Here is a 23,341-nt window from a genome sequence, read left to right on the forward strand (position 1 = left end):
CTTGAATCCATTGCAAATCCGTCTCCCTCATATCCCCTTTCAATCCACTTCTCCTTTAGGTCCACAGAATGCTTGTCAAACATCTGCTGCAGGTCATTAAACGCATCATCCATGTAGGACGCATAGTAACACATAGTATTACAGCTGGACTTTAAAGTGCCATATCTAGCCATTTGTGTCAGCTATTCGTCTGCAACAAATGCTTTCATTTCATTATTAGTACTGTAAACTCCCTTTGTCTACCGCTTCGAAATGCATGCTTTTGGGATCCTGTTCATTCCTTCTACCACCATCACGCGAAACATGTGAGCACAAGGAATCCCCTTTGACTCGAATTTCATGCAAGAGCAGATTAGCTTCTCCATTGACCTATCATAAACCACCCTCCAACTAATTTCGTGTCCACCATATTTCGAGTAATAATATGTACGACTCCCTCCATCCTCGCTCCAGCCCTCAGAAATTAGAAGTCCCTGCCTGTTCAAATGCTTCCTCACCATGAAGAACACATTTCTTGTAAACATCTCCGCTGCGCTCCCCTCTAATTCGGGCAGGATTGTGATTAAGACTGGTTTTGTATTTTCGCTTGTGTGAACTGCTTTGCTCTCAGTATGTCGAAGTCATGCTATTGCCAAATCAAAACTTCTAACGAATTCATATAGTCGCATTTTTTCATTCAAGTACTCATTCAAAAAAGCATTCATTTTCTCACACCTTTGAGTGCTTCTCATACCTGCAAAACAATGACCGCATAAATAGGCCTCTACCCATAACCTTCTCCTACGGTACAATTTCTTCACCCACTCATTCTCTACCACCCCACATTCATTAACTAACCTAACCCACCGATCCTCAAACTCAAGAGTGCTAAACTTTCTCGCCATCAGGTCATACAACCTGTTATTAAACTCCTCGCAGCGAATATTACTCCGTGCATTTCTATGCAAGTGCCACGAACATAGCCTGTGACAAGCATCCGGGAGAAGATTCTTTATCGCTTTTCGCATTGCACTGTCCCCATCCGTCATCACTGCTACTGGCTTTCTACCTTTCATAGCCTCTACAAATGTACTTAGCACCCATTCATATGTTTCAATCCTCTCATCTAATAGCAGCGCACAGCCAAAAACAGTACTATTCAAATGGTTGTTTACCTCTGCAAGTACAACTAGTGGCTTGCGATATTTATTTGTTTTGTATGTTGTATCAAACACCAATACATCTCCAAATACACTAAAGTCCACACAAGATTTAGAATCTGCCCAAAACAACCTTGCCAATCTTCCTTCGTTATCTACATGATATTTATAAAAGAACATGTCATCGGCATCCTTTTTCGCTGCCAAGAACTCAAGTGCCCCTTCTGCATCGCCATTAAAAATATCTTTTCTACGTTCCTCGTCCATTCGGTTATACAGATCCTTAATGCAAAATCCCATGTTACTATACCCTCCGGCTTTGATAACAAAATGTTTCATTATCTGGTATATTCTGGCTCCAACCAACTTTAGACTTTTTGCCTGCGCATATTCTGCATCTCTCACTTTTCTATGCGACCTAATATGTTGCACACTTGCCTCTGATGCCAGCGGGTGATTGTGCTCCATAATGAAACGTGTCACCACATACTTTACCGATTCTATGTCATATTTCATGCGAAAGCAAGCCCCACACCCGGTCGTTGTGATTGCTTTTGCTTCTCTTTTCTGGTCTTCATAATTAAACCACTTTTCATTCCTATAACCTTCACATCAACATACCCATTTTCTAAATCTTGAAATGCCATCTGCATCTCGTTTGGCATTACTTTTACGAATCCCAAATCCGCTTAGTTTCGCATACAAATTATAGAATTCCCCAGCTTCTTCTTCCGTGTCAAATGTTAATTTCATTACATCATCCACGCCTATTGCGCCCACCAATTTATCTGCCTCCTCATCTTCGTGTCCTCCTATTGAACCACCGCTTTCTTCACTGCATGTGTCTCAGTCACACTCAGGTTCTTGATTAAGGTCAAATGACATTAACCTGCCGCAACCATCCATCCCCATTTTTCCGTTCTCTGTTTCCTGTACCATGTCATGAGTTTTAAGCACCCCATCCTGCCCCATAGTTACAACCCCTGTGTAGTTGTTCAATGCTTTTTCTAACCATGGTCGCTTAACATTTTTTTTTCAGCCTCCCCATATGCTTTCGTTTGTAACATAAATACTGATCGTCTACTAATGGAACAAAACATATATACACGATCATTTCAGTTAACAAACCATACTTTACCTCACAACTCTCACAAAATGCAGACCATAAACATTACTCTAACATTCATATACACAGTTTTTATAAGTGTGGCTGATGCAATTATATCAACCTTTAGCACAAAATACCACTATCGACATGCATTTTCATTAACACCCACAAACTCAACCTCTACTGTGTGCTTCTTTAATTCTTTTCACATAACCATGCACAATGCAGTATGGGGGCCATTATTGATGTCCACACGACCATCCAATCACTCTGTTTTAAGACTTTAGTCCTGTTACAACGTCTTCTTCACGTCTTCACTCATTTCTGCTTAATTTCCTTTACACTATTTAATACAAATTAGAGGACCAACATTTCCTACGTACGCACACAAAGCTCGGTGCACAAATAAACTGTGATAATTTCCCGGTTTCGTTTCATCTTTGTTCGAAAACGCAGGGTCTTACACCCCGTATTTCGTATTCCTTATTCCTCCATCATTGCCTCTTACAAGAACTGTAGAAATCACCCTAGTAGACGTACAGGTGTTTTACTCGTTTGAAAACTCCATTTTTCAAAGTTATGGACAAAAGTACTCACCTTTGATTTCTCTGCTTCTGTTCCACGCCGCTGCATTCTGTCACCACAGTTTCGGAAGGGCCTTCCTCATATATATCTACCGTCACCGCCTGCGCCTGAATTTACGCCAGTAGACACCACTTCTGTCTATTCCGCCTTGACTTCTTCTTTACCAAATTTTTGTCTTCGATTCCGACCTCACCACCTGTCTTCAAACACACGCATCACTGCGGGCCCCAACATGGCTGTGTGTTTAGTACCTAATACGCTTCCTCTTCGGTGGCCCCAGCATGACTTTGTTTAGTACTGCTTTTTCTTTTTCTTCGATGTTTTATACAACAGAACCGACACCGGCTGTTAATTTTTATGCTTTCCGATAAATAATTTTGTATTCTAGGAAATTGGGTTCTCCTGAACGTCTGATGGACGAAAGCCGTAAAGAACTGGTCGTTTATAAGACAACTGTTTTAACTAAATTTTATCCCATAACCCAACCTTTGTATTTAAGGCACGTTGGGTACTCTATCACTGTAATGGTTGAAAGGCACAAAGAACTGGTCTTTTACTCACCAACGAGTTTAATTTCTTTTTATCTAATAAATCAGTCTGTCTTTATGCCACCTTCGGTATTATATTGTTGTAATGGAAGAAAGCCAAGGGGAGCTGAAACTTTTAAACTGAGACACTCATTTGAATATAAGAATGGTCCTCAAAATGGATTTAATCTTTAGTTGTAGTGCAGAAAAGCCATAAAGAGTTGGCTCTTTATTCAAAAATGCATTCGAATATGATATTGTGCGATCACTAACATTTATATTCAAGGAAAATTGGTACTCCATTATTATTATGGACCAAAGAGTTGAAAATTGGGGTTGTTTTAATAAAGTTAACAGGTTTATTTTTACTCCTTAGCCCATTATATTTATGTTAATTCCATTTCACCCCAACACATTTCCAACTTTTGCCGTACGCTACATTCACATTTCTAAACCGCGGTTATAGGTCACCACTAACTTTTTTAGAAACATTCCCTTCATCTCCGTACATGTCATGTTGCTACGTGCCGGCTTCTTTGCCATATAATTTACTTTCCACACCTGTCTCTGGAATATGTGAATACACTACAGAATTTACCTAAAAACAAATCTAAAATCTACAAAATTGTTATATACAAGAGCACAACAGCTTGTGATCGATTACAATTTACAACTCTTCTTAAAATTCTTTGCCTCAATACGGTCAGAAGTAAAGTTGAGATGAGCAATCATCTTCTCAACGCAGAAGTCATGTCAGTATAAATAAAGAATACGAATCCTACGATGTGCGGCCTTCCCCACGAGGCATTTTCTTTGATGTAGCTGCGATGGCAAGTTATCAGAATTAATCATCGCACACTATTGTGAGAGAGATGGCTTAAGAAGTTACCATGCAAAGTTCAAAGCACATTGACAGGGCAAAAAAAGTTGATCTTATGAAGCTTTCAGCTTGTAATCTACCCAAAATACTAGTATTTGGCCTAATCTGTAACCTTGACGAGCAATCAGCACATATAACGAAATAGATGCAGCAATCTTCATGTATGGTCACACACTTCTTGCAAGTTATTTATTTATTTTTTTGTAAGTACTCCTTGCAAGTTCATCCTTTAATGATTGTTGTAAAAAGAAACTAGTTTCTGTCCAATGCACATATGAGGCGACTGCTTAGGTTCATCATTGCAAATGAGATGAGCTTCACCAGCTACCAGGTAAAGGTCATACATTTCTTTCTAAAAAACAGTCACCACTAGCATTATCATGCATATAAGACACTGATATTCTGTTTTGTTTTGAAGTGTTTGGAGAAGGGTTCAAATATTGGCAATCAATCATCAGCCTAAACTACATGATCTCAACAATGGGGGCAAAATCCATATAGAACTAGAGCAGTTTGAAAACTAAGTGATATTTTGGCAGCACAACCACTTATGGACTCGTAGCATTCATCAGATTACACAGAATCAGAGAACAATATATAGCAGAAAAGACATTATGGTATAGCCCACACAATTATCTCTTATGTTGTTACAGATAGAAAGGTACTCATAACACACCCAATCAAACACAAAAACAAGACTGGATGGCAAATGCTTCCACGGTCACACACTCAGAGAGAGAGAGAGAGAGAGAGAGAGAGAGGAAGGGAGGAAGAGGCTTACGGTCTTCAACATCCTTCAACTGGTAATAGTGAGGAGCTATTTCTACCAGCCATTCTGGTTTTAGTTCGGTTGCCTGCAGCATATGAGTTAAAGCTCCATAATGCAAGAAATTTTAAGCTATATAATGCAAGACATCAAAAGATAAAATAGCACAGCATATTCACTGGCAAGAAAAGGCAAACTCAAATCAAAATCAAATCAAGATCTCTTACCTGCCGCATGTACTCTTTGGTTGTCAACACCAGTTCATGGTACACAACCCATCTTGGAAGCACCTAAAAAATCAAAGAAAAAATTATTTTCCAACTCATGATTTTTAACTGCCATGTCCTCACATTTGCCTCAACTCGAGATATGAGATCACATACAAAATACTAGGAGGTGTTGAAGCTCTTACTGGAGTTTTAACATCCTGATTTCGCTAATAAAGCATGCCTATGATTGACTTCCACTTCAAGCTCCCTATGGATTTCCATTTAGATTCTCAAAGATGTAAATCAGAGTATATGAACTCATTTCAAGTAGGTTTCTTCTGGTAAATATTTTCACTACTCTTGTTTATCTATGCAAATTAGCTCTTGTTGCTCCATGCTAATAAGATTGCCAGAAACCTTTCTTTGATTTCTAGGCCCCAGTCTCGGTAAATTAGCCATTTGTCCGTCCTATACAAGTAAAATAACTCAATAAAATCAATGTTATAATTACCAAAAATTCTATTTTGATGACCCTGCACCTGGATGTCACATGTTAAATGCCGCTCTTTCTGTGATGAGGATGAACTATATAGTACAACAAACCAAATTCTTATCATGTGAGAGAGAATTTGTTACTGAAACAGGCCTCATAAAAAATAGTATATTGCTATATGCACCTTTTTATCCTTGAACACCAAAGGCTCATGATCCTGTTTTGTTGAGAGCAGTAACTTTTTATTCCTACTTCCAACTTGCAATCTTTTGTTTCTAATCATATTGTCAGATTCGTCTATCCATAATGTTTGAAACTATTAAGAGTGCTAATGCTTATAACTTGGGTACAGTATTTACCATTCTTTTAAAACCTAAGCGCTATACATTAGCCTATTTCATGGATAAACATGGTAGAATCAGAAAACATTAGATACTTGGGGACAGAATAGAGTTTGATTTGATTTGATTATGGAAAAAACATTTTGGAACATTTGATTTCACATCCTTCCAACACTTTCATCATTTTACACTTGACTCTAAGTTTTTCCCCAATTCTAAATCAAGTAATGTATCCTATTTATTTATACTAATATAAGCCCTCCCCATTTCAACTGTTGTACCTGCTTTGCGCTTTCATAGTCATAGATAAGGGGAAGACATTAAAGTCATGTACACATTAAGAAGAACTAAAACTATTTCAATATACACCGATAGTTAGGTAAGTATGAAATTTTCTGTTTTCTCCAACCCATTAGGAACTGGCAAAGGCCTCAGGGTGTGTTATACAATTAGGATGAAGATAAGAAAAGACCTCATCTGAATAGTAAGTACTTCCAACTAGTTGAGAGTTGGCAAGGAGACTAATTTTGTTGTGGTCTTTCCTTTAAAGAGATACTTGGGATCCCTAGGTGTTTTTGACATTTTGTTTTTTGTCAAAATGTCATCATAGGTGTTTTTGACATTTATCAGATCAAATATCTTGCATCTCAACGTTTTCTCACATTTTCACGCAGTTTGATAAGATGTCAAATGCTTTAAACTTCCACAAGAGAATAAAACAAAGAGGAATAAGGACATCAAGTTTGAAAAAGTGGGAGAAACATCTTGCTATTATCCCAGTACAAATGACTACAATCGTCCACAAGGCTCCAAATACATGCTTAAAGGAACGTTTGATATCAATTGACACCAAAACTACCTGACCCCTAGCCTATATTATTTTAAAATTCTTTCTTCAAGTTGTGGCCAAAGCAATACAATTAGTAGTGATAATAATCCCTAGCTTGCTAGTGTAATTGTGTTGACAAACATGGAAAGAAAATTGATGGAGACAAAGGTACAGACAGGAACACCTACAGCTATCAGACGCCAACTTGAAATGATCAGAATAAGGTGTAGCATAGAAACAGTTTAATGACAGGATGGAATCAATTTTATTCAATTATGAGTTTGATACCTTAATAGTATGAAAAATAGTTTAGAAAATTAAAATTTCCATTCCAAAAGATTACAGATATACCTAATGTTCATAACTCAAGAGACATGATGAATATGATCAACAAAGAGTTGCAGAAATTTTAAATCATGCCAAAATATTGTACTGGCACATGGGTCAAATATATAATCCTCAAAGCTTCATTTAGAGAAAACGTCCAATTGTGAATATCAAAATCATTGAGCAGCTACCTGAGCTAAACCTGAACTCGGGTGAATATGAACAGTCTGCGGATGTTTGACAGTTCGATATGATCCATTCTTTTGCAACCTTGCAGAGTGGGGGAAAAAGCCTGATGTTATAGCCTTCTTTATAGTTTCCAAATCATTGACATTGGATGTCACTTCAATCTCAACCCTTTCCAATAGCCCCTCCAACTGATCTCTTATGTCTCTAGCACGCTTCATGCTTCTGACCTAATTGAAGGCAAACATATAAAGCAAAAAGTTTTCTAGTAAGAGGTGATGATACTGTTGAAAAAATGGTTTAAAGATTGCAATCTGATTTCAAGTACTATGTACAGACACATATTCATTGCTTAACTTTTTCTTTTTAAATAACTCTTTCAGATACAGACACACTCAGCATCAACATTCATTTTTCAACTTTTTCCAGATCTCTAGACAGTTTTGTCAGAATACTCATTTTGACATCCTACACTAATTACTTACAGATAGAATGAAGAATATTATCCAAGATATGTCACGTTGAAGACTTGGTAGTACAATGTGGATTTGTGGCATTGCCCACTAACCGAGAGCTAAACATTTCAGCATTTCACATTAAGACAGTGCAATGAAGTCTCACTTCTTACTTGGATATAATTCTCATAGCACCATTGAGTTGAAAAGTTGGTTTCCTTCCAAGAACTGTACACCTGAAAAAGAAGGGGACAGAAACTTGAGAACTTCACAAAGATGATTTAACACCAAAGTTCATTTGTCATTAATAAGTCAATAAATAACACTACTTCAGTATTTTAGGCATATTATCAGTACACCAGATTAGAAAGAAAAAAAGCATAATAGCAGCCAGGTGGTCTTTAAAGTTCATTACCTAACAGTCCTGCAACTCACTAAAACTAAAATCTGATATCTTTACCATGCACATGCATATTTGTCTGCACCAATCTATTTCTCCTTGGAGTAACCGTTTACTTTCTAGTTTTGTTTAAGGTGGAAGCTTTTATGAGGATTCAATATCGCAACAGATCTTCTGTCCCACTTTTTATTATATTGCTATTTCTCCTTCATAAAGATCATATTTTAGTTCTTTTTCGTTTCCTTAAGATCCAACAAATATTAATTGAGTAATACACAAAATTTAACCAACTCAAAAAATCAAAATACATAAAAAATGAGATTTTTTATGAATTTTCTGCTGTATTTTTTAATTTTCTATTATAAATTATTTTTTGAGACTCGTGTTTATGCATTTTGATTTTTTTGAGTTGGTTAAATTTTGTATATTACTCAGTTAATATTTGTTGGATCTTAAGGAAACGAAAAAGAACCAAAATATGATCTTTATGAAGGAGAAATAGCAATATAATAAAAAATGGGATAAACAGTGGCATGAGGAGTGGGACAGAAGATCCGTTGCGATCCAATAGAGGACACAAAGCTAAGTTTGACCACCGTTGCGATCCAATATACGATACAAAGCTAAGTTTGACCGCAGTTAACCACATCCAACGGATGGAACGTCATTGGGCAGCTACTAATTGAATAAGATCAACATAATCAAAGGCAACAAACCTTAAGCAGTGCAATATGATCTCCAACATTACCCATGTGAAAATTCAACCGTGCATTGTCGGCATGAACTTGTTTATCTTTTGGACGGTAAAAAATTGAATTCCCAATAGAAAGCATTGCTGCAATAGAAATTATCTCGTCCGAACATTTGTACTTGTCAGAAGCAACAATCATCTTTGACAGCATAGGATCAAGAGGGAACTCAGCCATTCTTCTTCCCACCTTTGTCAACTCACCAAGCTTATTCAGTGCACCTAATGCGTACAGCAATTCCAGGGCTTTCAATAAGGCCTCAGCCGGTGGTGGGTCCATAAAGTCAAAGTTTAACAAGTCATGAATGCCAAGGCTCTTGAGTGTAAGCACAACATTAGCCAGATTTGTCCTTTGTATCTCAGGAACAGTATTATCTTCCAAGTCATGCTGGTAATTATGTGCTGTATATAACCGGAAGCACTTCCCGGGACCAGTTCGTCCAGATCGACCTGCCCGTTGATTTGCTGACGCTTTAGAGACAGGAGTGACCAGTAATGACTCCATTCCTGTGCGAGGGTTATAAGACTTCATCTTACAAAATCCAGGATCAATAACGTATTTTATTCCATCAATTGTCAATGAAGTCTCGGCAATATTTGTTGCAAGAACAACTTTGCGTGCCCCTTCAGGTGTTGGCTCAAATATTTTGGCCTGCAGTTCTGTTGGTAGATTGGCGTATATTGGGCATATAATCAACTCCGCTATTTTTGTACCCAATCCTCTTGTTCTTTGTTTCAAAATCTCCTCGGCCGTTTCAATTTCCTCCTGCCCAGTTAAGAATACCAGTATATCACCATCACCAGGTGGTTGTGTAACATGAATCTGAAGGGCTGTGACAATTGCTGCATCCAAGTAATCAGCCTCCGGTGCCTTAGTATAATGTATCTCAACAGGAAATCGCCGTCCTGGAATTTTAAAAATTGGAGCAGAATCGAAGTAGTCACTGAATTTCTCAGCATCCAGAGTGGCACTTGAAATAAGCAACTTGAGATCAGGACGAAATCGAGCAATATCCTGCAATATGAGATTCAGAGAGTACACATCAGAAATCCAGCATGCCAGCAGCAAGTCAACTAAAAGAAAAATGCTACAATGTAGATGCAAAGATGCTAGAACAGGAATGAGCAACTTGTTTTAAAATGGGAAAAAACTTCACAAAAATAAAACACTGCTATGGTTATGAACTACTGAAATACCACCGAGCCCTGACCACCCCCTGGCCCCACCAAACAACACCCCCCACCCCCCAAAAAAAAAATCTCTGAACAAGAGATCAAAGGGAATCTCTTATCGTTTGGAACAAAAAAAAAAAAAAAAAAAGAGATCAAAGGGAAAATACTTGCCTTGACCAAGCCAAACAGAATATCAGTTGACAATGTTCTTTCATGGGCCTCATCCACCATCACCACACTAAGGAATTTTGCAAATTAATCAGTTGCCAAAAGACATCAAATTCTACATTGTTAATTCAAAAATAGGAAAAAGAAATCTGGTAATACTGATTAACACGGCATGAACCTGTAACTAGCAAGATCGGGTTCACCCAGGAATTCCCGCAACAACATTCCATCCGTCATGTACTTCAAAACTGTTGTCTCTGATGTACAGTCTTCAAAACGAATAGAGTAACCAACCTGTAGGCAGATGACGTTGAGGTTAACTTTGATGCATGAGGAAGCAATATACTTAGATTACCACCAAAGGTACATATACAGATCAACACGAAATGTGTGCAGCCTATTCCATAGCCTAGTATTGTTCTCAAAACACACAGCAATCGGACAAATACATGATGAAGAACAAACAAAGCAACAATATTTGCACCAAAATAAGGTTAGGTCGTTCCAGGGGAATACTTAGATTGGAAAATTAGTAGCCAAAAAGATAATCATACTATCACTGTATGTCTCAATGAATGCTAACAGCATAAACTCCTAGTCTAAGTAATTTCCAATTCTAGAGCAAGAGACCAAGTTTCCCTGCAACAAATTTGTGGTACCTCAAATTGTTGAACGACTTAATAACATGTAATCAACAAGCTACTCAATAACATGGCAATGCCAGAATAATGGTGCAATAAGTGGAGTACCTCGTGCCCAAGCTTGACTCCCATCTCCTGAGAAACTCGAGCAGCAACACTCATAGCAGCAACTCGACGTGGCTGGGTACATCCGATCTGGAAGAGAACATATCGAAATTTTCAAAAAATATATATTTATGTAATCCACAAACTTTGGTGACAAAATGTACCACGCACAATCCAGTGAAACAAAATTATGCAAGAAAGAATTAAGTTTCTGATGACAACAAAGAACAAGGTACAAAATATATGACATAATATGCTACAGGAAGAGATTGTACATCAAAAGCACAAGCAGCTAATACAACTGCAATCCAAATGCCAATTATGTTAAGCTACAGACTGAAGCAAACAAGCCACTCCCATAAGTAAAAGCTAAAAGGAAGCTTATACCATCTATCAAAGTCATTAGCAAAACAGTTTTGGCTCCACAATAACAGGAGATAAGAACCTTGGCTGGAAATAGTCAACAGCAAGAAAAGTTCTATCTGATCATGATAAAGAAACTTCAAAAGATACTTAACATGATGAACTCCAAAAATTGGCCTCAGATAACATGCATGGTTGGAAGAGGGGAAAATAGAAAAAGAAAAAAAAAAGAAAGAAAATTTCACAAAAAATATTAACCACATTTTTGGACTAGATTTGCGTTGTTTTATAAGGATGCTGAAAGATATTACCCTTTGTGAAGGACGCTAACCCATTGAAACTTTTACTCAGTTTAACTGATCTCCATTGCAGCAGATTTTTTCTGGATGGAAGAATTCAATACCTTAGCCTTTTTTAAACTATTCTAGAAACAAAAATTAACAATATTCAAGGTACCTAAGAAGTTAAAAACCTTTTAGTCACTTTAAGTCATCTCCACACCACTATCATCTACCGAGCATCATTCTTCACATTCAATGTTGTGCATGACAACAGATGGTGTGTGGAGCCCCCCAAAATTTATTCTACAAATGATATCATTAGCCCTCTTCAAAAATAAAAATTAAATCTCAACAAGACCGTATTTGTGTATCAATAAGCACAAAAGTCCTAAGTATGAGATCCATCTGATCAACGACGTATTGTAGCTGCATTGACCAAATAAAGTCAAACTGAAAAAAAATTAAAACAAACACTTGTCCCTAAGGCTTGTAAATGAAAAACAAAACATTTAAAAATGTGAAGGGCAACTAGAGCCGCTTTTAGGCCCACAAGCAGCAATTTCAGGATTTCACAAATGTGCAATACATTTATGCACTGGTAAATAAAGCTTGCTTACTTATGGACAATAAATCAAAAAGTGCAGTCCCATATATATATATATATTTTTTTTAAAAAGGAATAAAAAGACTCAGTCTAGAGTTAAAAGCAATTGCAACTTCCATTTGGTGTCCACATGTATGAAATTGAAGGAAAAAGAGGATATTCACCTTTCCGCGCTTGGTATAGCCTGCCTCATGAAGATATTGAGGTATCTGAGTAGTCTTTCCAGAACCAGTTTCTCCAACAATAACGAGAACCTTGATTTACAACCAATCAAAGTGGTGAAAATATATGGACAGCCATACCTAATAGGTTCAAGATTATTACAACCAAAATGCCAACAATCAATTAGGCAAACCTGATGATCGTTAATAGCTTGAAGCAATTCATCTCTGTATGGATACACAGGCAACGTTTTCCTATCATCCTGAAGAAGCAGAACCACATGAAGACAGTTAAGAGAAACAATTTTCAGCACAATCATAGCCATAAGAAAAAGTAGAGTAGACTAATGATACAATTTTTAAATCTCAATAGACCATGCAAAATCAGCAAATCTAATTCATTCTCCAGTACCAGGTCACAAAAAATAGTGGATGCAGTAAGTAAACAATCAGATGTTTATGCCTTTCTGACTTTAACTAAAAAGCCATACATCTAATAGATCAGGCCAATCTGCATAACATGATTAAATAAAGAAATGAACTTGTTATCCAAAGGGTCATTCTACAAGTCTCAACCTGAAGTTTGTCAAATGCTGATTTGGCAATAGATTTGTTGAGTTCCTCAATGGAAGACTCTTGATCAACCTGCAGAAAAACAGGAAATGACTTTCACGAAGAACTTCGGAAGATCTAGGTGAACATCTATAACAGTAGTAGATGCTCAATGAACTTACATTTTCACCATCCATTATTGTATCCTTTATGAACTCAATTTGGTCTTCAAAAACAAATCTATCAGAAAAAAACAAATATTATAAGGACCAACTTATCAACCATTATGAAAGCCATAGTTTTGTATATGGTTGAGTCCTAAAAAATGCAAAATTGAAACCAATTAATTCATTGCATGGGATGAGCATAAGAAGAAAATCAGAAGAGAAGCATCCGAACAAAGTAGCAAACAACTTACTGATACTCATCAGATTTTTGCTTTCGATTTTTTGACCCAAATTTTAGAGTTGCCTTTCCTGCATCAACATGATCCTCAGTTCAGTAAATCTACCCCTTCAGTAACAATTGTAATATAGCAAGTGGAGAAGCCACTGGCAAAAGTTACCTATCTGATGTTCCTCCCATGCTTCTTGTTCAGCAAATGGATTCATTTTTTCTGCAGCATTTGGATCCCTGAAGAAAAAAGTTTTAGATATACCCTTTTCAAGTCTTTATACCATAAGTAAAGCAAGGGAATGTTACATGTACTAACCTGTAACGCTGCAGAGCAACAGAAAACCTCTTCTCTTGATTTACGCCACCTTCTTGGTCGTAGGCTTCAGGCATCCTATACTGTAGACACAGTAAAATGTATAAATGGAGCTCTGTTCTGATTCAAGAAGATTAAAATTAAAATTAAATAAAAATAAAATGTGAGAAAAGTGCAGAAACAAAGGTCGACAGAGAACCACTAAACCATTTTACATTTCCTTTTCTATTTTTGATTCTCTTAGCTTTTTTAACTTGGTTTCCAGACCCTAAAGAACCTTGTGTACAATGGCTGTGTGATTCCTTATGAAGTAATCAGGGCATCAAGCCCCATGGACATAAGCATACACAGAGAGAAAAACGGGGGGGGGGGATTTTAGATCCAAAACTTGAGATAAGAAAAACAAAATGTTGTCATGCAGTTGATAGTTATATAATTCCTCTCAAACCTTGACGAGAAAAGTGATTATTAAGTAAAAAGCCCAAATTGAAACAGAATCAGATATACACTAAAAAAGGAAAGAGTTGGATACCCCAAACCCATAACAAATGGATATATGCAAACCAGTGAACTAATGCTTTCTGAAAAGAATGGGTATGGTGAATACCTCATTAACGTCGTCAGCATCCTGAGTCCGCTTCTTGACAAGCTCATATATTTCTTTCTTGTATCTGCCAAAATATAATGCTTACAAGAGATACATTTGGCTAGAGAACAATATTACAATGGGTGTGCATGTCTGTATTATGCATAAACAAATTATGTATAAGATGGCAAATGATGGAGCAATCATAAATCTGTCCATCAAATCTCAAGAATAAAGTGGACAGGGCTGAACCAAAGTATGGAGTGTTGAAATCATGTTTCACATAGACATATTCACCGACACAAACACGACCATACTTATGTAGCCATATGTACAAACTCGTATGCAGACACCAGCAGACACGCACAACATATGTTCTTTCCCATGTTACCAAGTTATGTAATTTCAATTTAAAATAAAATCAGAATTAAGCATTTAAGAAGTCAAGATTAGATCAAGCGGCCAGAGAAAGCACTGCTTTTAGATACTATGTTGACACGTAGCACAGTCAGGTAAGAGCAGTAGAAACTGTGGTTAATAAAAGAGCCCAAGAACTATGACCAGAAGAAAATGTGAACATGATAATATTACTACACAACCAGCAAATCTCTTTAGGCTAATTTATTCAAAGACATAAAGAATCTGGTATGACAAAGTTCTATTCAAAAAATCTTTGAGGCGGTCCTTAATCTGAAATCTTCTTGGTCAATTCTTCAGGGACAACTTCAACAGGATCATAAAGAGTAAAGTGATCAGTTTGAGAGGGAAAAACTCAAATAAAATAACGCCTAGGGATAATCAGATCCTGTCGAGGGGACAAGATTGAGAATCTACTTTAATAGAAGAGACAAAGAAAAGAATGTAACCATCAGTTGTTTCTTTTAATGTCAAACATGATTAACGTAAATCACAAAATAATAGAAATATGTAAATGAAAAATGTGCAAGAGAGAGAGAGAGAGAGAGAGAGAGAGAGAGAGAGAGAGAGAGCAAATACAATGCTTTTTACGGATGCCAATGTAAGCTTAAGTGCAAGTTTTAATTACCTTAGATCACGGTATTCTGCTTCAGTAAGCTTCACACCATCAAATAAGTATTGCTCATCTTCAATATCATCTCTGAAAAAGTCAAACAACAAGGGTTAGAAGATGAACACCTAACCATACAAGATATGTCAATTGATAAAGTTTAGCACTTGTCAGGTAGCAATCCACATTGTAATGCATAAGACTGAAGAAGTTACTGTGGTTATACCTGAGTTCCTCAAGCTTCTTTTGCTCTCTTTTCTTCAAATATTCTTGCCTTGAAACTTTTCTGAAAAGGGATAAGAAGCCAGATAAGTTTAAATATCAGCAGATGCCACGGAAGACATATCAAACAATAATATCTTACTCTTAACACATTAACAATGAAACATGCCCACGAGGAATTAGTATCTATTGAATGAAAACAAGGAGGAGGTAAATTTTAAGCATTAAAAGTCCATCAGTTTGTTTTCTAAATTGATTCTTCGTATATTCTTAGTGCAAAAGAGAGTAAAATTTTCATTACACAAGCAAGTACAAAACTGTGTCCATTGCATGCAAGGGCATTAAAATTTTGTGAGACCTTTCTACAAAAATCACATACATCTAGACCTATCTGAGTAAATAGGACACATCCTTTCGTTGTAGGCCGAACAGCATGGAGGAACATAACAGTAGTCAATGAATAGAAGCAACATAAAATTTGACTACATCTTTGTCGCTAAGCCATCAAGTTTGAATTTTCAGTTCAAAATTAGAAGAAAAGAAACAAAACTCATTTATCTACACATTTGGTGCAACACAGCAAACACTCTATCCATGGAAGCTGCAAAAGAAAGGGTTCAATTATGCTATTCAATCCAAGGAAACTGCAAAAGCAGTGATCTAATTATGCCATCTTGATGTTCTTAGTTGAGAAATGAAATCAAATTTCTTAAATTCATGTAACTTCACAATAAAAAAGCTTAAAATAAAGATCACAATACCTTCACTGCAATCATGACAGCAACAATAAGAACATAAATTGGCGGTGCTTGACTAAAAGCCAAACAATGAATAATACTCTGACTAACATGATAGGACAACAGATCCCAAAAATGATCACAAACCTCAGAGTTTCAATTTCATCATTTTCCAATGCTTGTGACCTCCGGATTGCCTCTTCTATTGTGGCCACATGTCATTACACACACACAAATGTAAGTACAGAATCACAAACATGTACTGCAACTAATGACAAGAAGTATATTGATGCAATATGTCAAGAAATTGGTCTACAAAAATTATGAAAACATATAAGTAGAGAAGACATGATAATAAAGAAAGAAAGTATCCCATATACAACACAAGAAATGTTACCTTCCTCCTTTTTTGTTAATTTTTGCTCAGTCAACTGTTGCATAATGAAACACATAAAGAGACTGTCTTAGTACATGAACACCAAAAAAATAAAAAAATAAAAATTTCCCCAAATAAGTAAGAAAAAGGAAAAACCACACATATACACACAATGGACCATAAGCCCTGCCATCAGACATTCTTATTTTACCTTTCTGGTCCCTGCTGCATCCCTTTCTCTAATGTTCCGCTCCAGTTCCTCCCTTTCTCTTTGATCACGCAATCTTTCTTCTTCTGACTGAAGCAGAACAGCAAATCATTTCAAAAACGCTTTTAAGTCACAAAAAATATGATGAGATAATCTGCCACATGGGCGAATTTTTTTTGGGTAAATCTACTTGAGCTAAGTTTGATTGCCAAAAGAAACTTTTCAAGGTTGTGCCGATTTACAATAAACAGCATCATAGAAATCCCCTGAAAAACATCAAGCCAGAAGAGCAACACAAAAAAGGTACATATTGATAATGTGAAATTTAAGCAGATAAATGACATGCAAACAATAGGAGTACCTCAGAACCGTCACTATCATCCTTGGAAGTCCGTCTTCTCACAGATCTTTCTTCTTTCCCATTTCCCACTTCCTGCAGCATCTCGTAAAGTCAAAACAAAATACATGTTAATGCAAGAAGTACTGATACAGCAGCTTACGCTAAGAAACAAAACCAAATTCTATCACTAAGAGTAGAAGCACTTTGCCTCATCATCACCCTCATCATCTTCCTGAGGCTCAGCCCTCTTCCTGAACTTTTTATTACGGTTATCTTCTTTCCGGGATTGGGTGGCCATAGAAGCAGACTTATTGTCAACTGAACCTCCAGCATCATCCTCCTCATCATCAGCTTCTATGAGCGTATAAGCCCTCTGCTTCCTGACCAACATTGCTGCCTCTCTCTCTCTCTGCTGATAAAGCTGGAACAGACAACAAATCAAGTACCATTGGTCCAGTAAGCATGAGTTCACATAACAATAGACCAGTTCACTTACTAAAGCTCAAATATGCACTCACATTTGGCCCAGAAGCCTTATGCTCCACTCGAGCAAAAACTTGTTGTGCAAATGCCTGAGTTTCTCTAGAAGATGATAACCCCAGTTCTACAAGCGTATTCACAACTTCTGCAGGCGATGAAGCCTTTTTAGCTGCAGCAATACGGGCATATACAACATGAATAAGCTTCACCATAAGTATATTTGTGTTTTTTTTTTTGTCACATACAATAGCCACCAACTTACTTATACTAATGACATATTGAACAACTGTAGGCTGTGAATATCCCAGAAGAGACATCAACTTATCCGAGACCCATGCCCTCAGGTCCCCCATTTGCTCTGCATTTCAGTAACACAAACAATATCCAGGTCATATGAAGTTCTAACACCAACTTTTCTACTCCATCACAAAAACTCAAATAAACAAGTATAGCCCCCTATTCTGGATCCAAAAAAATCACCATTCGACCACGGTTCAAAGAACCGGCCAAGTCCAAGTCGACCAGGCAGAGTCGTCACTAGAACTTCAGCTTCCGGTCGCAGACCGCCATATCCCAGAGACGGTACCCAGACTCGGAAAATTAGGGCTGAGTCATCCCATATTGACTCATCAGATATCCATGAACGGAGGCTTTCACCATGATTTTCAGAGACTTCGAGGATATAAACAAATAAAAAAAATCTTAACCATATCCAATTTATGAAAAATTACACGAAAGACAGTCATAATAAATCAATCTTCATACCAATCTTCAACCCAAAATTCTCTCCTTGGAGGCTCTTCACTAAACAGCAAGTGGGTGGCAAAGATTCAAAAGAAGGAGAAGAAAAAATAAAAGGGTGAAGACGAGGCCGCTTTCATATAATATGCACGGGTGGTAAAAAGATACTAAAAATGTATGTCTCTAATTTGCATATAGTAGATAAATTCAGTCAAGTAAACAATAGAAGTAACCATTTTGCAGTTCAAATTTATTGGATTGGTGCGTAATACCGGAGATTGTCGTATCTGACAGTGGCGAAGTCAGTGAGCGGTAGCGGTAGCGGTGGCGGTGGCAGTGGCGCTGGTTGCAGTGGCAAAGGGTTGAAGAGGATCACCAGAAGACAAAAAGGAGGAAGAAAGAAAAGGAACAAGAACAGGAAAGGAAACAAAAAAGTGATGGGGAGATTGGTAGGCAATTTGCAAGAAATCAAGGGGAAGGAAGTCAAGAATTAAAAAAAAAATGGGCGGTGGCGGGAGGTGGCTGTGAAACGGGCTGCAGTCTGGAGATAGAACAGAAATGGCTGGAAAAAGGATTTTTCATTTAAAGAGTAATTGCCATTATTATTATTTATTATTACCAAAGGTGTGGCAATAATCGACATAATCACAAGGAAAAAATTGGTAAATTAGATATGAAATACGTAACAAATTTAAAAATCAAAATCTAGTACTGATAATTATTTAGTGACAAGGCGATTCTAATTATGGGTCACGGAGATTAGGAGATACCACTGGTGCACAAATAAAATTAAATTTTATATTAATGTTATTTTCTATTTGACATAGTACCTTGTCCTTATTTGAATTAGTTTCATTTTTGGATCTCTACAACTAAAGCAGAATATTTGTGAAAAAATAAATAAATTAGAACAAAAACAAGAAATACACCCACAATAAAGGCGTATTCTCTTATTTATCCCTTTATCTTTTCTCTTTCCTACTTGTTTTAATCACAAATCACATAGCAATAACTAGCTCAAAAGGATTAATGCACACTTTTCCATTCTCTCACTCGACTTCTATTTTTTTTCATATATGTTCTTAACATTAATTTTTCCCAATTAACAATTTTCATATATGTTCTTAACATTAATTTTTCCCAATTAACAAATTTAAAATATGAAAAAAAAATCTCATTGCAGATACTTGAATCCGCAATAACAATTAATAATTTAATAATAATAATTCACCGACAAGCTCCAATTGATTCAGGTGGCAAATGAACTGAAAAAAAAAAAAACAAAAGAAAGGACGAGGCTTTTTCCCTAGATGTATCTCTAATGGTCACTATGTAGTGTGAGAAAGAAGAGAATACGTAGTTCATGAAAAATTATCAAGGGAAAAGAACCTCTTTGACTGCAGGTTGGTATTTATTATCACTATATTTGCATAGTGGGTCAGGCAGACATTGTAGCTACAGTGCTACATGCATAGTTGCAACCTGAGACATTAAGAGTCCGTTAGGTTTACGGATTAGATGAGATGGAATGACTCATTTTCAGATTATTAATTTTGGATTGAGTTATCCTCGGATAAATAGTCCAAGTTATCTAGTGTTTGGTTGGTTCTGCATTAAATAGGATACGTTGAGAAATAATTCTATCCTATGTTTGTTTGGAAATTGGATAAAATATGATTACTATTTTAATGACTAAAGCACCCCTTAATTTGTAAATTCTTTTTAATAAAATAATTTAATATTTTTATAATATATTAATAAAAAAATTTAATAAAAAAATTAATATTTATATGTAGTTTGAAATTTAGAATTATAAAGTAAATTAAGAGTTTTGATATATAAAACTTCGCATTCACTCAGACTCAACCCATTTGGAACCTTAAAAATAGATTTTGACCAAGTTTTGGAACCTAAATTTGAAATTCAATTAAATAATAGGGTAAGTTGTGGCTAAATTAGGGTGAAATTGATAAAATCTAACTTATTTAAGAGCTTTAAATGAGCCAAACTCAAGCTAATACAGTTTTTTTTTCTTTGGACTGGGTTTGAATATGTTGAAGTTCTCATTCACAAAGCATAATTGATAAGATTGTGTATTTTTTATAGAATTTGATTTATAAAATAATTTTAGTAAGGGTAATTTAGTCCAAGGGCAATATAATCCTTCTATTATGATGTTAGCATGGCAAATTAGTCAAAAATTTTAAATTAATTAATAGGGATAAGTGGAAATTTTTAAAATAATGAATAGAGGCTAATTGGTCAAAAAATTTTAATATAATTAGTAGAGGCTAATTAGTCATTTATTATCATATTATTATGTGAGAATATGGTTATATAATAATCAGTATGAATTTGAATCATTCACAAGGGCAAATTAGTCCAAATATTGTTATGTTGGTAGTAGGAACAAATTAGTCAAAAAAACTTTAAAATTAATTAGTAAGGGCAAATTAGTCCATTCATGTTATATTATCGTGTGGGAGTAGGGTTATATAATTATAAGAGTATAAATTTATATTTTTTGTAAGAATAAATTAGTCTCAAATTTTATTATCCTATCTGTTAGTCATTCCGAGATGACTAATACCACCTCCCATGGGATTATTTTATCCCATGAATAGGAGAATAATTCGGTTAGGTAGCATGTGTGTTATCCCCATGTATAAAATACAATCAAACATGGGATGACACAAGATAATTAATTCAATCTTGTGTCATCCCATGAACCAAACAGACCCTAAAGGTCTCAGGTGAGGTGTCTTTGTCCTTCCATTCCAGCATTTGGCATCACATTTTAAGGTGCATTTCCACGTTAGCCTTTGACACTTAGGATACACGTGTCAATTCACTCCCTGAGTAACTACCACCTGTCATTTTTATACTTACCCCTTTCAATCAGCCCCTAAGTTGAAGTGTGATCTAAAACCTGAGATCTCAATCTGCAGCTTACACAGTTTCAATTTTATAAGGTTTGTGTGATTTGAAGATGATAGATTTCTTGGAGGCTGCTAGCATTTATGGCCTACCATGTTAGCCTCTATTTTGAAGGCGCTTTTTGTTTTCTTTGAGGGTTTTCACCTTTTCAATTATCTCCGATACATCTAGATGATCCATATGCTCCTAAGATTTTCTTCTCCACACTCTGTTCTTCATATTAGTGGAGACAAAATTGCTATAAAAATTTTTTCTTCCAATAGCTTTGATAGGGTATAAAATGTAGTGCATTTATGTGAAACTCAGCAATCGTTACAAATGCAGTCGTTACTCACCTAGAAAACTCAGCAATCAGAGTCTTGTACTAATTGCAATATGTATGGGCATTCCACTGCGGGCGGCTATAATAGAGAACCCTCAACTATGGTGGAAGATATGAATTTTGCTAGAGCCTATGAAGGTCAAAAGATGCAGCAAAGGAATGATCCCTTCTCAAACACTTATAATTCAGGGTGGCATAATCACCCTAATTTATCATGGATGGAGCAACCTATGGGCCACTGAGATTTCAAGGCTAGCAGCAAAAATCACAGTATCCTCCTCAAACAATTCAAGAGAAGAGGCTTAATATGGAAAAGATGATTTTCAATATATGTAAAAGATGAATCAAATGATCCAATCCCAATAGGTATCCATTCAAAGTCTCGAGAAATAGGTTAGCCAACTAGCAAGGGCAATGGTTGAGAGGGGGTAAGGTAAACTGCCAAACACTATTGAAATGAATCCCAAAAAAGCTACAATGGCCGTTACACTTCGAAAAAAAATAGGGAAAGTGCTGGATGAACCGGTGCAAAGATCCAAAAATAAAGCAAAGAAACAAAAGGAGATATTAAATGAGGAAGGACAAGGAAAAAAATAGAGAAAATGGATCTAACTCAGGTGTGATGCTAGAAATGATAATACCCCAATAAAATTGCTTGAAGTTAAAGTATAAAGTTCATGGCTATGCTTACGAAGTAACAAGTCAATATGCCTTTTTTTGAAATTTTGGCAAATATCCATGCTTATGCAAAGTTCTTAAAAGAGATAGTGTCTAATGAAAAAAAAAGTTAAAAGACTTTGCAAAGGTGTCTCTTACTGAGGAATGCAATACAGTGTAGTGTTTCAAATTTGTCTTCTAATTAAGATGAAGATCCAGCGAGTTTTATTGTACCCTGTCAATTTGAATATATTCTTGTTGAGAAGTATTTATGTGACTTTGGATCTAGTGTTAATTTGATGCCCTTATCATTTTTCAGGAAATTGAAGCTTGCCAATTTAGTGCCAACTCAAGTGATTCCGCAATTAGTTGATCATTCAGTACGTTATCCAATGGGTATTGTAGAAGATCTATTGGTTAAAGTTGGTAAGTTTTATTTTCTTGTTGATTTTATTATTCTTGATATAGAAAAAGATATTTCTATGTCTAGTATCCTAGGTAGAAGGTTCTTAGCTACGGGAGGAGCTAATATAAATTTACTTGAAGAAAAATTAAGGCTTGATAAAGAGAAAGAAGAATTTAATGTTTTTGAACCCTTAAAGTACCCTTCGTATGAGGAATCTTGTTCCTATATTGCTGCTCCTGACGAGCTGTATTGTAAAAAATATGTTTTAGAGTAGGATATAGGTTGTATGCCTTTACATGATTGTCGCTAATATTCTTCTTCGGCAATCCAGAAGTGTAATGTTGATGTGAACAGTTATGAAGTATTGTGGGCACATAAATTAGAAAATGTGAAATCATCTAAGCCATTTCATCATCTATGATTCCATCTAGAATTGTCCGATTGAAAACATAAAATTTAGAACTTATCGGGAGGCAACCTAACTTTTTTTAATTTCATTTAATATTTTTCTTATTTTTGGGATTAATGGCGGTATTTATTTCCTTAGGATTT

At 36.1% G+C, this 23,341-nt stretch overlaps 2 protein-coding genes across 2 annotated transcripts; both read right to left on the reverse strand.

Moving 5' to 3' along the window:
• Positions 1-708: 708 nt before the first annotated feature.
• Positions 709-2,111, reverse strand: LOC113739197 (protein FAR1-RELATED SEQUENCE 5-like). The gene is made up of 4 exons (XM_072044966.1): positions 2,029-2,111; positions 1,808-1,974; positions 838-1,744; positions 709-733 (listed from the first exon to the last, which is right to left on the reverse strand). Exons 1-4 carry the CDS (start codon positions 2,109-2,111, stop codon positions 709-711), a joined length of 1,182 nt encoding a protein of 393 aa, XP_071901067.1.
• A 1,708-nt stretch (positions 2,112-3,819) lies between these two features.
• Positions 3,820-19,020, reverse strand: LOC113740201 (pre-mRNA-splicing factor ATP-dependent RNA helicase DEAH1). Its single transcript, XM_027267734.2, has 27 exons — positions 18,740-19,020; positions 17,989-18,084; positions 17,765-17,895; positions 17,455-17,667; positions 17,268-17,339; positions 16,910-16,996; positions 16,720-16,753; positions 16,470-16,524; positions 15,590-15,649; positions 15,382-15,453; positions 14,358-14,421; positions 13,754-13,833; positions 13,607-13,674; positions 13,460-13,517; positions 13,224-13,281; positions 13,066-13,134; positions 12,684-12,752; positions 12,493-12,582; positions 11,084-11,170; positions 10,513-10,628; positions 10,338-10,404; positions 8,962-10,008; positions 8,019-8,081; positions 7,396-7,620; positions 5,233-5,295; positions 5,021-5,093; positions 3,820-4,181 (listed from the first exon to the last, which is right to left on the reverse strand). Exons 2-27 carry the CDS (start codon positions 18,077-18,079, stop codon positions 4,138-4,140), a joined length of 3,156 nt encoding a protein of 1,051 aa, XP_027123535.1. The 5' UTR covers positions 18,080-18,084; positions 18,740-19,020; the 3' UTR covers positions 3,820-4,137.
• Between the last annotated feature and the right edge of the window lie 4,321 nt (positions 19,021-23,341).

Source organism: Coffea arabica, chromosome 4c (assembly GCF_036785885.1).
Source record: "Coffea arabica cultivar ET-39 chromosome 4c, Coffea Arabica ET-39 HiFi, whole genome shotgun sequence".
Classification (NCBI taxonomy): Eukaryota; Viridiplantae; Streptophyta; class Magnoliopsida; order Gentianales; family Rubiaceae; genus Coffea; species Coffea arabica.